We start from the raw sequence: 22,578 nt of genomic DNA, 5'->3' as shown, positions 1-22,578 counted from the left end.
CATCACTTTTTGCACAAAGAATGTAAAATAATTTCTTAAAGCTGAGGTTCTGCTCAGAAATGAAGGGATTATATCAAGCATGAATCAGGAAGCAAGAAATTCAATGATCACCATTATAGTTACGGACAGAAGCATTATCTGGCAATAACTCATGCTAGGGTACTGGGTTAGCACTTCAAGGAAAATGTGGGCCAGCTGAAAAGAACCCAGAACAACACTGAGAATGATCAGAGTTTATAAAGAACTCTTTGTAAATATGTTTAATATGGAAATATTGTTTGATATGGAAAAAAAAGATAAAAACTCTTATACGGTTGTGTTTTATATGTACATAATACTATCATATACTTTTTTCAGTCTTCAGAAGGAAAACTCATTCAGTGTGTAGTGACAGGAAAAGTATGTGTTCTTCAGTGTCTCAGTGGCCTTTGGTTGCTTCAGAGAAGACTGAAAGATTAATTAAGTTAGCAAAGGTTACCTAAGGTTAGCAGAGCAGTGGAATAAACTGCTTCAGGAATCAAAGACTAATCTGTCTGGCTATAGCTACAGCCTGGGATCCAGGGAAGCAAGGCCTCTTCTACTTCATATGGAAAAACAAACCAGGAATTACTAAATGGACAACTAAGATTCTGCTAGGAGTTAAAAAAAGCAGTCATGAGATTTTGAACTAACTGAGAAGCTACCTGCGTAAATCTTTAAACTCATTAACACAGCTTTCAGGCTCCAGAATATAACACTGCCAAAAAAGTGAAATTACACCATGTATAAAAGTCTATGGAAAGATAAAATTATCTATTAGCTTCAGCTTTGACGTTATTCTTTGATATTCTATACTCTGATATTTTATTGAAAAATTAATAAAAATCACTTTCTGTGCATCTTCACTGACGCACAGTACCAATAACATTATAACACTTGTAGTGGTCACCATAAAACAATGCAGGTAACTTAGAACAAATACTTCTACATATACGCAATTGCTATTCTAGTAACAAATAAACTCCAAATGAACAGAATCCATATAGTCTGCCTTTACCAAGGTTTACTTACATAATCAAAAAGGTATGCATTTAGTGCTCCTGTTCCATCAACCAGTGTAAACTTCATAATAAAAACATACTGAAGTGGTTCAATACCTAAAACTGAAGAAAAAAATGGACTTGTTTTTATGTAGTGAATACACAAGACCATAACAACTGAAACTGACACTATCCCTCCTTTACTGGTAACTTACTTTGAATACTGTAATTAAAAGCATAAGTCAGGCTCTCTGTTCATACTTTGAGAGCACATTGCACTTTGCCTGGAAACACTTTAACAAGTGAAGCTCTACAAATACAGAGACATTTTAGAATATTCTTACCTCAGTAAAAGAAAAGATAATATTTGCTTAGATCGGGGATCCTATCTTTTGGTAGGGTCCTCCTACTCTTACTCATAGAAGTTAAAGAGACTTGCTCTTAATTCAGTGGTAAAACAGTATTCCACCTGAAAACATATCTTCTGAAGAAAACACTTTTTTTCAATATGACGTAATAAAAGCTACCAGGTAAACCCTTACTCAGAAGAATTTTACTGGCAGTTCTGAAAATAATCCATTATAGGTGACTATATTCATTATCTCGCTGGTAACAGCAACCATTATCCTGCAAACATCTTAAACTTACAAAGTTACTGCAAGTCAGCATCAATCTCTTCTGGGCACATAATTGGCTAGCCATTTTATGTTTTATCTGATATACTTGTTGGTTATCATTTAATCTGAAAATACAGATGATGAAAGAATAATATACATAAAATAATGTAAATGCTGAAAAGCATTTAATTAACAATGCTTTCATTTTGAGGATTACATGTCAGTCATAGCTGCTGCAACACAGATATGTATTTACATTTACTTAACAGAATGTCAATTTCATATAACCACTGTATTGCTCAAATACTTTTTTCTTTTATGAAATCTTTATCAAGCTTAGATATTGCTAGACATTCCAACTTAATATATAAGAACATGAATTAATAAGCATGAAAACATGCTTTTATTTTTCCTTCACATGTTATGAAGTTTTAAGCTCCGTTTTCCCTCCACCATTTTAGTGTGTTGACTACATGAAGTAACAGAGGGAAAACACACAGCAAGAACACACAGATTATTGTATATTTCCTCTTATCTTGTAATTCTTTCAGACTCTGCAATATGCTTAGCATGATATGGCTTGCAGATGAAAAGTTTAACTTCATTAATCATTAAATAAGACTTGCTTTAGTCAGGTCATAAAAACTGCATGTTCAAAAGGAAAAGCATTACTAATTTCTAATACTGCAAGCATGTACACAGCTCAAAAAAGACATCTGAACTGATGCAAACAAAGATTAATTACATCTGTACTATGACAAGCTTTACTAGTGACACCTATGGTAGAATAAACTATTCAACGTATAGGATATTTAATTCATACTATGAAAAAAAGTAAATATTTAATTTCAGTTTGTATAAGGTGAATAAATTTTACAGCTTTGTACTCAAAGGTAGCCACAATTTACAAGACTGCAACCCGCAAACCAAGCTGTTTTGTATACACACTTAAGAATCAGAACACAAAATACTTTTAGGACAGTATCACATCAGCTGACCTTGTGCTATTTCGGTTGGTTCCCATGATGGTCGTGGTTCTGCTGCCAAGGAACTTAGATGCTTAATAGGCTTTGGAGTTGAACACTGCTTGCACCTAGCATTTAAAACAAGATTGTAAGACCAACCAAACACAGAAAGGTTAATACTAGAGGCTTTCTGCACAGAAAATAAATCATTCAAATTTCCTTACTCAATGGGAGCATAAAGTATTTCTATTGATGCTTTAAACAACTATTTCACTGGACATGCAGGCTTTAGACTATAGCAAAATCCTTACTGCTGGTTTTGAGTCATCCCCGAGAAGAAATATCACCACTGAGTTATTCAGCAATACAAACAACATCTTATTTTGTAATAGCAAGAATTAAACAGAACTTACAGCATCTTCTAAAAACACAACAGGTTTAGAAGAGAAATTTGGCTTTACCCATGTTTAAACATTAATTGAGCTATTAAAGCTATTAATTCTTTTACTGCTGACATATTTACATATAATTATGAATTTGACACAGTGTGACATAGTACGTAAATGCTGCAAGTGGATGAAAATATTGAAAAATTTCTGAAGTTGTTCTCATTTTCCTCAAGAAGCAAAATAACAGAACAGCTATTTTTTCCAAATTAAGCTTCTGTGCTAGCATATTACAGTTAGTACATGTTTAATTTGGTTTCTATCTATTTGAGCTACGTGTCAAAAGTCAACAGGCCTAATTCCATCCAAGGTATATGAAGCCAAGCTCAATGAAGTTAATTTTATTTATTTCAGAAAGTTGTGAACAGCCACATTTGGAAAGGTCAAAACAATATACAGTAAATGGCATTTGTATTCATTTTATCAGGCTCTTACGGGAGGGCACTCGGGTTCACATAAAATACGCAGTATTTCTGCATAGATTTTATTTATTTATTACTGCCTACAGGCCTGAAGTAGTGCAACACACTAGAGAGCTCTGCTTGAAGTTATTAGGACTGCCAAGAAGGAGGACTTAGTAGCTTGCATGAGGTAAACTGGTATTTGAGTTTTCTGACCTGTATGCTGCTGTGCAGTACTGGGAAAACATACTGCTGCTAGCATTCATTGAACAGGAAAAAAGTATTCCAAGTCACAGCACTGACGGCAGACCTAGATGAGCGTACTACATTCCACAGCTCTGGGAACTGTGGAATTCAGACATCTGTTGAAGATGTTCCTACAGCTACTGGCATCCACAAACAGGCAAGGTATTTTGCAGTGTTGTGGATCTCAATATACAACAAATGGTGAGAAAAGGTTGTCCAAAATCAGGCTTTCCCAACACTAGGAATTAGAGAGAGAACAAGACTTGGATCGACAGCCTGAATTCATTTTCTGGGGTCTGCGTTATCTATGTGGGAAAAAAAAACAGCTTACAATTTTAAAGCAACATATGTTTTGATCTTAGTCTACTGACTAAGACCAGAAAATGGTATTTGACTGTCCAGAAAATAGGAGATTTGGACTCAAAATGAAGATTTAGGCATTCTGCAGCCTGAAGAGGCTCATATGCACATTTGTCTATGTAGTTAATGCTGTAAACACAGACCAAAGGCAAGACTGAAGCTGGTTTGCTGTGTAATTAAAGGTGTTTATTTTATACTGCAAGTGAGCAAGATACCCAACTACAGTTCAGTCAAAAGGATGCTTTTATACATCCTTTGTATCAAAGATTCTTTGGACACATTATTCCTTGATCGCTGTCATTTGAATTAATGAAGTAAATGATCTCTGTTTAATATTGAAACTCTTTAAATATTAATAAATACCTTTAACCTACCCATAATATTTTACTTTTCCTTGTAAAAGAAAAGGAGCTGAAAGATCTAATAATTCAAGATCATTCTTTGTAGATCTCACAGGAATAACACATTTAAATCTTCTTGTAAGTTTCCAGATTTCTTTTGATGTTCCACCTATTAAAAACAGAAAAATGTTTTCTTAAACTGTAATCAAGCATAAATTGAACAAGTTGTGTTGCTTGGCTGACTGGATGCTCATTTCAGGACTTTCACTAAAAACTGAAATCCATTATGGGAAAAAAAGGAAAAAAGGTCTTCTCACTACCTCAACATCAAACTCAATTAAAGAAAAATCAAAGATGGAAATTTATTAGAGCAGATGTCTTAATATCTTCCTTAGAGTTATCATGCTAACCATGAAGCTCTATTTAGTTAAAATCACTTCCCTATAATTTCTACTATGATTTTACTAGCAATTGTCTTAAAAAAAATAAATAAAGTGTGCAACTTCATCTTAGTAACTGCTTTTCCAGCTTCTAAGTCGCAAAAATCTATTAATTTTCAATCATTAGGTTATGAAAAAGTACCAATTTAAACGCATCACATTTGACAGGAGGCCTGACCAGCACGGAACAGTGACAAACCCTTCCTTTGACTGGCTAGCAATGCCATGCCTGATGCACCCCAGGGTATGGTTGGCCCTTTTGGCTGCCAGGGCATGCTGCTAGCTTACTTGTTGTCAACCAAAAACCCTAGATCTGTATCCGTGGAATCTAAGAAAGGGATTTCTCCAGCCTCTTCTGCCCCAGTCTGTGTAAAGACATTGTCAAGACTCCTCCACCCCAGGTGCAGAATCTAACACTTGCTCTTTTTAAACTTCATTTGGTTGGTGACTGCCCAGCCCTCTAGTCTGTCAAGATCTCTCTGCGAGGCCTCTCTACACTTGAGGCAGTCAGCAGTTCCTCCTTATTTATCTGGAAATAGTAGTTCAATAAAAATATATTATTTAATCAACTAATGAACAACACATAATAAAAAAGTAAACAAAATAAATGTTTTCTACAACTATTGTTTATCACTAACTATAATTAAGACCTTTCAAAGATTTCATTACAAGCAATTATGGCACTGGAATGCAAAATATTTAATGTATATATTTGTAACTTGTATTGCAGATGTAACTAGAGAAGAAATCAATACAGGCGTATATCAATAAAGGTTCACTGGTGATACAAAAATGCACAATAACATAAAACATCCTCAGTGAACATCTGATCAAAAAAGTTTAAGGAAAACAGACAGATATATTTGAAATAGCTTCTCCAAAGGTCCTCCAAGTCTAGTGATGTAGTTAAAGACTCTCATATGCTGTCTAACTCTCATCAAAGGAATAAATATACAGAATTCAGGGTAGTTTTAACTATGGCATTGCTAAAAGTCCTCTAGACTTTCAACTTTGCTCTAATATGAAGTTGCATCAAGTGAATGTGTTCTGGCTCCTAAGAGACTAGCATAAAACATACAGAATTACCAGGGGTTATGTGAAATCACTGTGATTCATATCATTAGAAATAACGAGAATATGCAAGCAGCAATAATCTATGTGTTAACTAACACTTCACTCTTCAGTTCAACTGATCTGCACCAATGGTTATAGATTTCCCTCACTCCCTATGAAGGCTCACCTAAAAGTTCTGTCCATTATCCAACTATTTCCTCAATTCCAGTGCAATAGGTGCCAAACACAAGGCAAGAAGTTCTTGCTTCAGTATAATGATCGTATGGAAGAATAGAGTCTCACGTTAGACAAGAGAAATTTGCTTGTGTTTAACAAGCAAACAGAAACTTGACCGTGCCTATTAATTGTCATAATGCATTTGGCCTTGGAGTTTGGTCTATATTTGGAAAAGTACTAGGAAGATTTCTAGGGAGACTTCAAAATCTTAATCTCCAAAAACTTGTAAAATGGAAGTGGCTTGCATGTGGCTTGGAAAGGGTTCATGATCAATGTCCTGGGAAAAAAAGGAGCTAAAACACTGATTATGCTCCAACATGAAGCACATATTTCCATATGCACAGATACTTAGTTGCTGGCATTTTAGTATCTGAAAAAGAACAAGTTATGTTTTAATTATTTTAAAAGAACACATTAGAAATATTTTCTTATTTCTTTTTTTTCCCCGCAAAGATACGGTTGGATTACACACACAAACCCCTTTTCGAACATGTCAGAGGCATAAGCCTGCTATTAGAACTAATCAAACATAAAAGATAACAGGAAACAGAAGTGGTTTGCTATTGACCCCAATGCAAAAGACCACCTGACTCACATTTACTTATTCACACCAATATTTCAGCACAATTAAGGACTTTGTTTTGTACTGAGAATTTATTACTCTTATTCTATCAAAAATCTTCCTTATTTGGATTCTTGCTAAATTACTTTATTTTAACTTTAGTGGATATTTCTCTCCCCTGAAGCAAATCTGATTTTAAAAAAGAAACATGCTGCGAGAAGCTCTATTTGTCTGAAACAACACTGACATCCAGAGGCTGACAAAGTTAAATGTAAGTTTGACTCATATGACTTCCAAACCTTTACAGTATTAAGACTAAAAATTATTTTTAGAAGGCTCAACCAGACTTCAAATGTGAACCAAAAAACAGTAAGCACAGCTGGAAAAAAACATAGCCAGATGTTAATTTCAGGAGAACCACTTAGCTTAAGATAGCTTAAGATAGGTAGAAGAAGAACCTGACCAATCTTATGAGCCTTCAAAGATTACATTTTCATCCATGTCTACAACATTAACAAAGTTCCAGCTGAGTTTTCCTTTTTTAAGGAAATGCCTTTATGATTATTACTATTTACACTGAATGTAAATTGAACATATCTTAACTTTGTTTAATTATTTATATATATACACACCCAGAGTGGACACTGTGCCATAAGAAGTGATGTATTTGTATTTTATTTATCTTACCTTCTATCATAAGCAAGGTATCTTCAGGGTATAGAAGCATTTCATCGTGCTTTACAAAATGAATAGTTATTTTCCTTTGTTTCTGGTCTTGTGTAGTCCACGTTACAGATTCATACCAGGACGTACTGTGTAATTCTGGGTTTGAAGGAATAACTGCACACTCTTGCAAAATTAAGTCAAAGGCATCTCCATTTGGAACTTCTTGCCTAAAACCATTTCCAAAATTAATATGTAAATGCTAAATCTAGCAACAAGGAAGACAGAACTCTGAATAAATATTAAGTCATAAGACAAAGTATATAAAGGAAAAAAATATATATTTTTACATCAATTTAGACATTAAGAGCTATATAGCAAATTATATTAAGAAAAATCAATTCCATTTTAACAAATGTATGGAGTAATGTAAGTTTACCTATGAGCAAAGGCAGCCTAGTGGCTTTGTTCACACATGTAAATCCATGGAAAAACAAATAAGAGATTTAAGAGATTTCAGTTAGGCCTTAAAAAAGCCACACAATTGCATACTGCTTTAGAGGAATTAAAAGACTTTGCAAGCTCATACAAATTCCAGTTTTATGCTCCAGCCTATTTTACTTTATGTATTTTGGAGAAAGAAAAAAAAAAATGCAAAAGAAGAATTGCTTCACATATGCACTGTAAAAGCAAAATCTGCAACTCTGCATCACAGACTTTTTTTTTTTTGTATTAGAGCACCATTCATACATTTCCAGTTGTCACCCACAGGGAAATAATGCAAGGAATTCAAATTTTAACAGCATTGCCAACAGGAAAAGAGCCAACAGGTGGTACAGAAAGAAAAAAAAAACACATTAGGATGTTTTTTCCTAAGCAAGACAGACCTGCCTGGGCAGCGCATGGGCTATTTCATAAAATACTGGAAGAAAGTAGATAGCAATCTTCAGAGTAGAGTTAAAGAGAATATACCAACAAATCCTACAGTTTACTTTGATGATTTATCTTTCAAACCCAAGAGCAGCTAGCTTTAACCAGTGAATAGAACTATTCGTGCCTATAAAGCCCAAACTTTGATATTCTTCTGCTATAAAATTGATACACAAAAGTCTTGTTGAACCTGAACTTTCATTTCATGAGCACACTGCTGCTGTTCATGTGAACTCTTTCCATTTGTGTTCCTGGATAACTATTTTAAATGGAAAAGTTAAACTTCTGGCCTCTACAGCCTGTAGATTTCCTGCACAGGCAGGAATGGAACAAATTGGTTTTCAGCAAAATAAAACCTGAGGGTTGTAATCTCTTTAGTGTGTATATACAAATAAAACTATTTCCATTTATATCAATAACAGAGAAAAGCAAATATTACTCCCATCTACAAAAAAGGGCAAGGAGGACATGGGGAACTAAAGGCTGTGCTGCCTCATCTCTGTCCCTGGGAAGAAGATGGAGCAGATAATCCCAGAAACCATTTCCAGGTACATGAAGGTCAAGAAAATCATCACTGGTAGTCAGCAGGGATTCACCAAGGGGAAACCATGCTTGACCTACTTTGTAAGTTTCTATGATGAAATGAGCAGTCTGGTAGATGAGGGGAGAGATGCAGACGTTGTCCACCTGAACTTTAGTAATGCTTTTGACAATAAGTCCCGTAATATCTTCATAGACAAGCTGTTGATGAGTAGGCTGAATGGGCAGACAGTGAAGTGACTTGGAAAGAGCTGGGCCCAGAGGATGGTGATTGTGGTGCACACAGTGCAAAGTGTAACTGGAGGCCAGTAACTAGCCGAGTACCCCAGGGGTCAATACAGGATCCAGTCCTGTTTAACACCTCCATTAGTTATCTGAATGATAAGTGCAGCCCCAGCAAGTTTGCTGATGACTGGAGGGGGTGGAAGATACACCAGAGGGTCATACTGCCATCCAAGAGAACCTCAACAGGCTAGAGAAATGGTCTGACAGGGAAGTTCACCGGGACCTTGGGGAAGTATAAAGCCTTGCACAGGGGGAAGAATAAACCCATGCACCAGTACATGCTGGGGACTACCCAGCTCAAAAGCAACTCTGCAGAAAAGGATCTGGGGGTCCCAGTGGTCACTAAGCTGAAAATAAGTCAGCAGTGCACCCTCACCATAAAGAGGACTAATAGCAGCCTGGGCTGCATTAGGCAAAGTATTGCCAGCAGGTCAAGGGAAGTGATCCTTACCGTCTACTCTGAAGTGGTGAGGCCAGAGCTGGAATACCGTGTCCAGTTCTGGGCTCCCCAGTAAATCAGAAAGACTTGTACATAACATAGTCCAACAAAGGACCACAAAAATGATTAAGGGACTGGAGTATCTCTCTTACAGGAAAGGCTGAGAGAGGTTTTTTTTGTTTGTTGTTTATCCTGGAGAACAGAAGGCTCAGGGGAGATCTAATCAATTCATATAAGGGGCAGAGGGGACAAAGCCAGACTCTCTTCAGTGGTGTCCAGCAGCAGGACAAGAGGTAAAGCGCTCAAACTGAAACACAATAGGTTCTGTCTGAACATCACGAAACACTTTGGTGGCTGAGTGATGGAACAGGTTGCCTAGAAAGGCTGCAGAGTCTCCCTCCCTTCCCTACAGAGTCTCCTTGGAAATATTCACAAGCCACATGGACATAGTCTAGGTGGTCATGCCTGAGCAGGGAGGTTGGACCAGATGACCTCCACAAGATCCTTCCAATCTCAATCATTCTGAGAATATTTTGCTATTTAGAGGCAATCTTTTGAAGTCTGAAAAAAAAAAACAAAAACCACACCTCTCACAAGGGCTTTATGTATGAAGAATTATAAGCATCTTACTGCAGAAAGTTAAAGGTTTAAACTCACATTGAACTTTGTTCAGTCAAGCTCTCTAGTATATGCCAAAAACAGGAAACGACTTCTTTGCCACAACAGAATATATAAGAATCACATTTCCTTCTCTGGCCTTTTAACTTATGAACTCAAGCTGCAGTATTACATTTCACTGATTCCTTTCACCTGACACACAACGTTGAGAACAGAGAAGCTAAATTTCTGGAAAATCACTGCAAGTAGTCTCATCACTGCTGCAGGATGGTAGCAGTAGCAGCAGTAAGAAATACTCTAACTGAAGCCTTGCAAATCTTTCTGGTTGAAAGTCTGCCCTAATTATAAGGCAAAAAGATGGCAGCAATACGTGAAACAGCAGGAGACTCGAACAGGAATGGAGAATCTAACAAGTCAAGAATTTATATAAAAGTCAAGTAAAATTGTGGGATAAGGATAAAGCTCAAAAGGAACAAACAAAATCCTACCAATTCTACAGGCTTATACAGAGTTGGCAAGTATATATAAAAAAGTAGCAGAGAGTTGGTAATTATTTCCTTTTTATACTTGGTAATAAAGATCAAGTACTTCTATGTTTTGAAGATGATGAAGCACTACTTCTTACATTAGCAACCAAGATAATGTTAAAACAACATCTGACAAGAAATACCGTTAAAGGAGCAAGCGTATTACTTTGTACCCAAAAGCACCAGGAAAAGCTAGTATGGGCATTTTCTTGTCTCAGTGACTTTCATTTGTAATAAATTTTGATTATACAAAAAAATCCAAAAGGGTAGGAGAATGCTAACATGCCATCACTTAAAGAAGGCAATAGTTTACACCAGTTTAATATAAAGCTGTTTGCTCAGGACTGATGTGAGGCTAACCTACACACACAAAAAAAGTGATACAGGATTTGGATGATCATGAATAGCACTAAAATGCATGTCACTTTATATTTTAATTGAAAATAGACTGTGTCAAACAAACTTTCCCCCATTTTGGAGAGATTACAGTAGAAATGGCTGTTTTTAGGTGAGATCATTTAATCAAACATTATTGATACAATGAGAAACCACATTACAAGGGAAACAACAACCATAAAATTGGTGAGCAAACTGACTCGAGTCAGAAAAAAGACAAAAATAGTGAGATGAATGTTATTTCCCTGGTATTTTTGGATCAAGAAAAGATGCCTCCTCTGGAAGATTCACTTCTTATCCAAAGACATAATAATGCTGACCATAATTTAGAGACTATGATTCTATGACTATCACACCCTTTTGCACATCCTGTTTTAAATCCGCAAGACAGAACCAAGTACTTAAATACAATGTCAGTGTAAGGAATGCTCACTGTCAAACTTGAACATAAAGAAAAATTGTTTTGAAAGTGCAAAAAGGATCCTGTAACTGCAATCCATCTGATGATTTCAAATTTTCTTATTACCAGTGAGCTTCAAATCTTTGCTCAAAATGAAATACATTTAACTTCAGCTCATTTTACACAAAAAGAAGATAAAAATACACTGAAAATTTAGACATCCTAAAACACATGGAACAATTTCTAAATTACTTTTACTGCGTAAAGCACTTACAAAGAATTGCATTTGGAACAATGAAGTTTAACAGATTGATAGAGCTTCTGGGGTTTAAAAGTTCTCAGCTTTGCTCTAATGCGATATTGTTGAGGAGCTCTGCTGTTCCGAATAGTTTTCAGTTCTGTGTTACTCAAATCCTGATGATCTGTCAATACTGCAAAACAACAAAAAAAAGCCACACATACCTATTAAACAACATATTTGGAATATGCAGAACAGCCACTGCAAGTATGCATTTTCTCTTAATTCTCTCCTTCTCCTACCCCTCAAAGTTGCAGCCTCAGTTTTATTAATACAACATGCTACTACAGCCTTTAAGAAAAGGCTGTGGGACCACGGTGTAGAAACATAACATTTGGAAATAAGATACCTACATGTTGTATTCCTTTATAAATAAATACAATTCATAAACTTAGAATCTTATAATAATTCTTACTGTAATATGTAATGGATGTTACTTCAACATTTGAGCTGATGTCTCAAAAACAGTTCTTGTTCTTTAGTAGAAATGAATTTTATTTTATCATCAAAATGTTCCTTACCTGTAACAGATAATTGCTGACATCTCTGTGATTCAAGATCTGAAATCAGGAAAAATTTCCTAATTATTTTCCTTCCTTTTCTTTTTTACCATGTGGACATACAAAACCAGATAGATAGACAAACACACAACAAAAAGTTGAACACAGGAAAATGGAAATCCTAATAACCTAGGAAAACAATATAACAAAACCAAAGAAGAGCAAATGGGAGACAAATATTAGATGTCAAAACCTAGCACATTTGAGCAGAAATTAGTGTATATATTGTATATATATATATATGTATATAGTGTATATATTAAACAGCAATGCTCATTAAAATGAACTCTTTCTGATTTTTCATAGTGTATAAGATGAATGATAACTGCTCATATAAACTGTCTTTATCCCTCTGCAATCTTTCTGGACAAAAATCCAGACATTATTCTAAAAAAATATATGGACTGCCTGGTCCCTCCTCTGAACAGCCTCTACTACACGTACACAGTGCAGTAAATCTGTTCAAAATTCTTTCTAAGTATTGTACTGATGGCTAAGTAATGGAGGATTTTAAAAGCCAGAAGCAAAGATGCAGACTGTGTCCAACCAGCTTTAGAGATTAATTTAGTTATTTTTATTCTAAGATAAAAATACCATTAAAAGTATTAACATAGGATCTGGAGAACATAAGATACTACTTTTCCATGGCACCATACTTTACAACTCTCCCACTAATACAACTTTTCCACACGATGGATTTGGAAAGTCTCCTCAGCAAGCAGCTGTGTAGTGGCATTTCCAGTGTCTGTCTTTAACAAACCTTCCATTAGAGAGAGGGATTTATTATGACACTCAACTTTATGACCTAACATAGTATGAGTATTACCTAACACAGTCTGCATTTAATAATTTATTCACTACCTTCTATGAAAATATTCTTCAATGTATGTGAAAAGCTTCTACTATGAGATAGGACAGCGTAAGGTCAATTTTCAGTCTAATAAATCAAAAGAATTCTCTAACACTTTGTATGTGAAAGTAATATCACACATTTAGAGAAGCAATAACTGTAACCTTATCTTGATCACATATATATATATTAGAAGAAAGAGGAAATCAGTTTTCAATTATTCTTACCTGCAATACTGTTATAAGTGCTATCTAATTCCAGCGAAGACATGCTATCCATACTCTGACTGTCTGCCAGTTCCACAGATCCTAAGAATCTAAAAATAGATGGCTACATATATTATAATCTAATAGTCTTTCATGTGTATATATATATTGATATAGATGTATGAATGAGAGACTATATATATGAAATTTACTGTTTATCAATACACAGGTATAATGTTCAGACATAAGTTCTCCAGCAGAGATATAAAACTCAATTGAATCATAAATTGCAGGACTGCATATTAATGATGCAAGTGACACTCCTTTCCAAAGCACTTCTGGAACTTTAAACACATAATGCCAAAAGAAAGTCTATATTCCTGATAAAGGAGCAGGGACTTACCTTTTCCTTGTGTATAAACATGGTTCAGAAAAGTTTTATATTACATGCTTCATTTTAAACATCTTTTAAGACTCACTATTTGCAACTAACATATATGTATATGCTTAGCATACTAAAGCCAGTTGCTTAACCATGGCTTTTATCTCCAAAAAAATGTCACTATAAAGCAGAGTAAGTATGTTAGAGTTACCGATTCATTATAGCACTATAAAATAGAAATCTTAATTTTCCAGTTGAAAAAAAAATTACCTTTCATTTACTTATCCTCCCAAATACCTATTACCTATTCTTCACATTAGCAGTACTAAAGGCATATTCTGTTCCCGAGTTTCTGGTTCTTACATCCATTTACAATTCTAAACTGGTACAGTTGGAATGCTGTTTTCCAGAATCATCTAGGAAAAAAAAAAGTAGAACTTACGTTTTTAGTTCTTTAACATCTGGGTGATTTTCTGGTAACACTCCTATTCCTCGACCGTAACAGGTGCCACCATGAAGATGGAATTCTACATGTGGAACATCTTCATTTTCAGCACTTGCTTGTTTTGTATGAATACTGTAAATTCTCAGAAAACTTCCAATCTTTTTTTAAAAAAAAAAAAAAAAGACTTTGTAACACAAAGTTAGCTATTTACTTGGAAAAATTTAGGCCTCATAAAGCTCGCTTCCTGTTTTTAGAGAATCACAGAATAGCTATAAGCTTGGCAGGGACCTCTGGACATCGTCTCACCAACCACCCTCCTCAAAGCAGAGCAGATTGCTCAGGGCCTTGTACAGCTGAGTTTTGAATATTTTCCAAGACGGATACTTCAAAACCTCTTGAAGTGACCTGTGTGTTTGCCTTTTACAGCAAAGGCTACATTCAGAACAAGCATAAGTCTTCTTACAAAATCTGATTCTCAAGCAGTCTTAAGAATACAGATCAAGGGAGCCAATGTATTCCTTTCCCGAGGGCACAGTTTGTCTTCTATATTCTCTATGCAACCCTCAAGAGACTAACGTGATGCAACTTTGGCATGTATGATCATCCTCAGCAATTCACATCATGTCCATCATGTCCAGCATGACATGTTATCTCTTTATGTATACAAATACATCTGCTTACACAGACTTCTCTACTGTATCTCACTTTTACATTAGGTAACATTTTTTCTATGCCAGAACAAAAGGAAACGCATTAGAAATTCAAAGATTTTGAGACATGGATTCTAGTCTCACAGATTTCCAGGGAGTACATGGAGTGTGTACTTCCTGTTTTGCTTATTTTGTGTTCTCTGAAGGTTTGGTCAAGTTACACAAATGGACTTACACAAGTCCCTATTCAGAAAGAAGTTAAAGAGTGGTGACCACTGAACATATATTTACAACCTTGTTTTTATTTCTGAATTTCACTCCCTTTATCCCTCTCTATCACAAACTCTGTCCAAAAAACCCCAAACCAATGTTCTAGAGGTAGATAATCTGGAGACTTCATTATATTGTTAATTTCCCTATGATGTGTCTTAAAAGCCTTTGAATCAAATTTACTAGCACCTAAATAATTTTTTTAAAGTCTAACCTAAGATTCAGCTGATAGATGGTATGCTACATATATTCAATAACCTGGATTTATATTCACCGTAAGTATCTTTTAAATAGCACTATATAAATGATAAATTATTTTAAATGGAATTCCATTAACATTAATATTACAGCAGCCAGTCTGTTAAGACTTATTTCAGCTTTAGCTCTAATTTTAGATATACTAATAGCCAGTGACACAGTAACTTTAAACTGTAGAAACCCAAAAAATCACAGAATCGCTTCTGTTGGAAGGGACCTTAGACCATCTAGCTCCAATCCCCCTACCATAAGCAAGGACACCTCCCAGTGTACCAGGTTGCTCAAAGCCCCATCTAACCTGGCCTTGAACACCTCCAGGGATGGGGCATCCACAGCTTCTCTGGGCAACCTGTGCCAGTGCCTCACCACCCTCTGTGTGAAGAATTTCCTCCTAATATCTAATCTACATCTCCTATCTTTTAGTTTAAAACCTTTCTCCTTTGTCCTTATCACTACCTGCCCGTGTAAAGAAAGTGTATGTATTAGACTGGATTGGCCAGGTCTTAAGACTATATGTAGATAAACACCTGGATGCACAAAAGGACACAGAGCAGCATGGAATCCTTCTGGAATCTGTATCAAGGAACAGCCTATGATTATATAATGCTGGTATCAAACTGCTTCTTTAAACAATAATAATGTATGAAAAAGGCAGCATATTTTCAAATTCAGGCACTTGGGACATAAAGTTGCACTTCAGCCAGCGCCTATTTTGCTTCTGCCAAATAGCTCCTACCAGAGTTTTAATTATCTGTATGTTAGGGGCTGCTCATTTTGTCCATTGAAAGCATCTCACTCATTTTACACAACTTACCGTACCTGGTTACGTTGGTCTTCCCATCTTTACCTTCTATAAGAGATAATTCACTTTTTAGATCTGGAAAGAGATAATCCCCCTTAAGGAGATCCACTCATCTGCTCTAAATCCATTTAAGAACATAACATATATATGATACTGGATAATATGTATATATCATAGTATCACCACTTGCATTAACTGAATCCATATCTAACCATAAATTCACAGCAACAAAATGCTTTCTGGAATATGACTCAGTTATGATAATGAACATCCTTTGCAGCTTTTTTTTCCCCCACCCCCAGAAGAGGAGCATTCCTTACAGCTTTATCAATACAATAACGTACAGCATCTCTGTCTATATGCCAAAATGGAACTTTAGGAAAAATTCCTTGAATTTTTTGGGTCCTCCTTTCCTTTCTATTGCCCATCTCCAACAAAGCATGCAAGAAGGCCCACTGATATCAACAGGTCAACTTGCACACTTAGATGGTGGTTAAGAGGCTAAACTGTAGCATTTTTATTTATGTATTTATTTATTCTCTTTTCAGATGCTAAATTTCAATTAAGTATGTTGAATAAACAAAAATGCAAGGGACAGACATTATAAAACTAAACATAACTATGACAAGTGCTTTTGGACAAACAGCCTTTTAAGTTCTTAACTATGTTCTGCCTATCAAATAACCTTATGTCAATATATTATTGTCAACCTACTTTTTTTTTTTTTCCAAGAGCAATGAGCAGGAAAAATTCCATTAGAAGTGTTTTTTTTTTTCTTTCAAAAACACTGTGTGAAAAAAATAAGTATTTAATGTTGCTAACACGTGGTAGAGGAGAGCCAAGAAGGCAAGAATGTAAAATGTTGATTTTGCCTTCTAAAATTGTGTGCTGAAATTCATGCAAAAAGTCCAATGAATTACATGTTTTAGTGCAACGCTCAACTTCCCCAAATTTACGATCACTACAAAAACATTGCTTTCTCCATATGCATTTTATTAGATCACTTCTGAAAACGTTATTATTTTTATATATTTTAATATCACTCATAACTGTAATACAGAGATGCATTATAATCAGCATTGCCATATACTGAAAACGTCAGGAAGGTATAAATGTCAACATAACAGATCTGACTGTGCAAGACAGACTTGCAATTTCCATAAATTCCTTTGGGAGGCAGCATTGCTTACTCTTTACAATGCTGAACTAACCGCTGTGGGTGTTAAGGCTAAATATGCTACTGTATTTCTGTTGTTTACTGAATGCCTGCAGATCAAGTATATACATTATATACTTGACTGAGACAAAATTAAAATCTACATTAAAGCAAAAAAAAAAAAAACAACAACAACATGATTTACAGAGCCATTATTCAAATTTAGTACAAAAGCAACTCCTGACAGAATTTTATTTATGAACTACCTACCTGCCTCATTCAAAGTAAATTTATTTAAAATGAAATTAAAACAATAACGACACATTTCTGGCAACACCTTAAAATACACTAACATCCTAATTGCAGTACAATTCAAATATGCCTATTTTAAAAACAGATAACAAAACCAAAGAAAATTTTAAGATGTCACAGTTTCTTTTAAGATGTCACAGTTTCCTGTAATTTGACAACTTCAAAATAAAAACAACAACACTTTTTAGTATAGCAAATTCTTATAATTACTTCAAAACATAGAGGGTTGCATTCATATTTAATACACTGTCAAGGTAGTTAAATATTTATGTTTGGACACAAAGACACCTGTGACAAGAGCTTGCCTTTATCTACAGGAATCACTTAACCAAAACAGTCTATGCTAACTTTTATGCCTATTTTATGTCTGGCGATAATATTCAAAGTGATTTATTTGTGGTCATTTCCATATCAGCACTCAAATTTTACTAAGCAAATTGTGCACAACTTCTTGCAAATGACAAGAAGCATTTACACAGTATTTAGGTATGGTCCCAAGGACCTCGGGCTGCACAAGGAATAAAAAAAAAGTGCAACATAAATCCATTTAACAGGTTGGGGGATTTTTGGAGGGTTTGTTTTTTGTTCTTTTTAATTAATACAAGTGAAGAAAATATACACAGGTCAAAGAAATCCTGCATCTCAGCCTGAAAAGTATGAAACTAGATAATACAGCCAAGCAACTTGAAGTTACAGGTTAGAAACATGACTCAGACAGACATTAGTGCCATCAAAAAAAGACTTGAGATTGTGTACAGCTGGAAGAACAAAAGGAAATATTCAAATTTTGCACCTGAAGACATATAAGAATAGTAAACGTTGAAACACTAAAGACTAGGACCTTGAGCATGCTCAGGGTTAACTATTTTGATTATACTAACTAGAAAATACACAGTAAAAAAAAAAACAACACATTATATTAACCCATGAGGGGAATGCACAGTACCACATACCCACTGAATAACTGTACATGAAGGAAATCTCTGACCAGATGTGGACAGCTGGACTCCTACGGTGCACTGATGGACCTGTGATGCTCATTGTGACATTCAGCATCTAGCAAAATACCCCAGATGAAGAAATCCATGTCACAGACCTTTTTTTTTTTTTTAATATTTATTTTTTTTATTTTTTTGAGTTGCATGGCAAGGTTTTAATGAATCCTGAGAACCTCTGGGAAATCTAGAAGAAAGTCTGAATAACAACAAACTGCAACCTACAGGGAGCAACTGTACTCTGGAGAGCTAGCTGCAGGCTGGGGTTGCTACAAAAACAGGAAAGCCTCATGCACCAAGGGTAGTGACAGGAAGAGGGAAATTCTGCAAAAAATGAAGTGAACACCATTGTCTCTGCTCAGTTGTACTTCTGTTTATGTTTTTATGCCTCAGGAAATAATCTATTTCAGAAATGAGATTTCTGAAAATTCTGTTTTCTGCTAAGGCAGCAAATGCTGAAAAGCCACAGTTTTTACCAGGGAAAGAAGGCCAGCAAATATAGGTTGCAAAAAGTCTACTTACAGTTAGTTATCAGCTACAGCATACCTTTGAAATTACTAAGTTCTCTTCATAGAGATTTGTAAATATTATTTGACTGGTGAAAAGGGATAAAATGCTCACATCTTCAATATTCTCTAGACAGACAACACAAACAAGAAGCTTTTAACAAATGCCTGCAGCACAGGCTAGGATTTGCTATCAATTGACTGTAATAAGTCACCCAGTTTCTCTAGACTGTGTAGTGGTTACTCAGAGCTTCCCTGTGTGACCATTTACCTATGGATAAATAAAAAAACAAAACACAATTTTAAAATAAGATTTAAGTCTGCCTTTCTTGGTATCAAGGCTGCATAAAGCAGATTGTTCCTACATAAAATATCATTTCAGAGTTGCAACTGTCACTGCAGATAATACATGACAACGTGGGAGTGTAACCTAACAGCTCCTCAACAATTTACAATAAAAAGGCAATTCCAAGCTCCTTTCAAATGTAGAAGAGATGGCTCAAAACCAGCGTGCTTTTATTGTTTCTGAAACCATAAACTGGCAGATCATTTAGTACACAGTTTGTCCACATTCTCATGGTGTTTACGCTCAGGAAGGTGCACATGCATACACACTCAATTCCCTCCAGTTTAATACTTCCACATAAATGATTTTTTTTTATATTTGCATAACAAGACCCTGTATGAAATAATAAAAATACGCAGATTAATAAGCAGTATTTTAATTAATTCTTAGTGTGACATGACCTCCACTAGTATTTAAAAATAAACCTTTTATTAAAGCTTCAATTTTATAAGGAGTCCTAAAAATCTAATTAACTTTAGATTTTTCTGTGAAACAAAATTAATTGCACAAAACGAAATGTAAACTCAATAAATCTTTCTGAAGTCTAATTGGTAGGGTATCAGTATTTTTTCTTCAATAACTCTAAGACAATTCACTAAAAAGAGAGAGAGAAAAAAAATAAAACCTCTACTGTTTACATGGCTAAAAGTATCACAACTTTGAACGTAGCCAGAAGGAGAAAAACACAGCCTGTGATGCTTGGTAGGTCAAGACAGGTTTCTAAACAGTTTCCTTTGACATTAGAACCTCTGCTATGCAACACAATATCCAACAAATGCACAGATGCTTTACAGTAAGTAAGAAAGGGCATACAGGAAGGAAAGAAATGGAAAGAACTGATGAAGACATCCCATGTAGCACATATTCAACAGGAATTCCTGAATATATATGGGATTCATGATTTTTTAATTAATTTCATCATTTTTAATGAATATTCATCATTTACCTCCCTTAATTTTAAAAACATAATGCTTCATTGAAACATCAGCATTTATGCTTATTGATAGATGAGCCCAATTAGCAAAAGAAAAATTCTGGAAGATAACCTGTAAGTAATGAAATAATCCTGTATGTTCTGTTATGAATTCTTACTTGAAGGAAAGTTACTTTGCTTTCTGTCATTTACTTATGACTGGGCACTATGCATTAAATTGATGTCATATCTGCTGATAGCTCCAGACAACAAATGTCTACCATTTGCATTTATTTTCTGGTAAGCACTACCTTAAAAACAATGCTTGGATACAGAAGTAAAGACATTAGATGAAAGATGTAATTTTTGCTAATTTACTGTATTTAGAAGCAAGATGGCAGTATTGCTGAAGATCAAATGTTTAATTACGTTGTTTTCTCTAAGCATAATCAACATTACTGACCCACTAAATGAAGATAGCATTGCAAATTGCAGAAGTTTATAGAACAGATAAAATCCTTTATTGACTTCAGAATTACAGGCCTTTAATGGGACTACAAGTTTAACCCCACTTTATATCATTCAAAAAATACTTCTGAAGCACAGAATACATTTTCTGAATGCATTATGTCCACAGGATAATATACGATACTACAATGTCCATAAAGAACTGCTTAATTGGGAGATTTTTTTTTCATGGAAATTTTAGGGTAATGAGGCTATTTTACACACGAAGGAATTTTGCATTCAAATCAAAGGTATGGGAAATACACTGAAAGATAAAGAATAATATTTGAAACTAATTTAGAGCAGAACGGAATTGATACATTCTCTGAAGTGAGTTTAAGCAGAAAATAGGCCACAAAACAACAGCTAGAAACACCAAACTACATTACCTCCAGTGATTTTGCCAGATGTACGTGGTTGTCATAAACTAGAATATCCACTGTGAGATTTCGCAGCCGATGAAGAAGAATTTTTTCTCCTTCCAGGTCTCTTGCTTCTACAGGTATCCTCCATGTTGGGTAGGGACATTTTGTGCCATCCCATACCTGCAATGAAAGTCAACCATTTCAATATGCTCAGAAGACTTTAGATTGAGCATTTAAAATGATGTTTTACTTTTTTTTTTTCCTCTGTTGTTTGAATAAAAAGAGTCTAACAATATGAAATCTTAACTCGCGTGTATGTTCTAAAGTTCTTAAATGACTGAAATTAAATTTTATGGGACTTATTTTTTGCTTTACAAAGTATAAAATAACCTCCACACAGAACACAAATGTTAAAAACCTGGTTTTCGTAAAATTAAAAAAAAAAAGTGTTAGCAAAACCTCAACTGTTTATCCAGCAGATACAACCATTAGAATTTCCTGCATGCATAACTGCCTATATTTAATATTTTAATCATTGCTGGGTTTTTTTGAACACTCCAGCTCCAGAATGTGAAACCTCAGTACACAGCACATGCTCCATTAATTACTAATGATTTCCTACATCAGTCTACACTGCTAGTTATGCAGAACAGATCAGAAAAGCATCAGTGTTTATACTTAATAACTAGGATTCTAAAAATTGGTGCCCTAAAGCTATGTTTATGACAAACACTTTAGTGAAATATCAATAGAATTATATTTGATCTACCAAAATTATGAAAAAGAAAGACTACCAACAAACAGGTAATAACAGACTTAGCACCTCGTAACCATTATCGTACTACCTAACATTAAACTTTGGGTGCTGGCTCCTTACGATATATTCTGTAAGCTATAGTTTACCAAGTTGGGAATTCGTAAAGATACACTCTTTACGAATACAAAGATACAAAGGCAACAACAGAAATAATGTTCTGAAATATTAGTACAGAAAAAAAAAAATAATCTAGAAGCATTTGAGATTGAGAGACCAAAATGCATTTTGTAGGTACTCATGCATATTGGTCCAACAGAAGCTAATTTTAAGATAGTTCATGATACCACCTCTTTGGTATCATGAAAAAAGCACTGTGGCGGAGAAGGAGGGGTAAGGGGAATACACCAAAGGTTAATTTTTAAAGGGTTTCTACCCCTTTCTGAATGCTTAACTTCTGTGGATCAAAGGACCCACAGGAAAAGATCTAAGCAGCAGCAAAGCCATATGTAAACGCA

The 22,578-nt window shown here is 35.0% G+C and overlaps 1 protein-coding gene across 2 annotated transcripts in view; it reads right to left on the bottom strand.

The window, feature by feature from the left end:
* Positions 1–22,578, bottom strand: part of POT1 (protection of telomeres 1) — a 74,547-nt gene that overhangs the window by 5,077 nt on the left and 46,892 nt on the right. For both annotated transcript variants that reach the window (XM_027458175.3, XM_072033190.1), the window contains exons 10-18: positions 21,331–21,486; positions 14,224–14,384; positions 13,421–13,509; positions 12,305–12,343; positions 11,760–11,916; positions 7,375–7,580; positions 4,429–4,564; positions 2,635–2,729; positions 1,051–1,142 (exon numbers count right to left, since the gene is read on the bottom strand). In XM_027458175.3, coding sequence (XP_027313976.3) covers positions 1,051–1,142; positions 2,635–2,729; positions 4,429–4,564; positions 7,375–7,580; positions 11,760–11,916; positions 12,305–12,343; positions 13,421–13,509; positions 14,224–14,384; positions 21,331–21,486 — 1,131 coding nt within the window. The remainder of the gene's footprint in view (positions 1–1,050; positions 1,143–2,634; positions 2,730–4,428; positions 4,565–7,374; positions 7,581–11,759; positions 11,917–12,304; positions 12,344–13,420; positions 13,510–14,223; positions 14,385–21,330; positions 21,487–22,578) is intronic.

This window comes from Anas platyrhynchos, chromosome 1 (genome assembly GCF_047663525.1).
Source record: "Anas platyrhynchos isolate ZD024472 breed Pekin duck chromosome 1, IASCAAS_PekinDuck_T2T, whole genome shotgun sequence".
NCBI lineage: Eukaryota > Metazoa > Chordata > Aves > Anseriformes > Anatidae > Anas > Anas platyrhynchos.
This window is presented reverse-complemented; position numbering and strand designations above follow the sequence as displayed.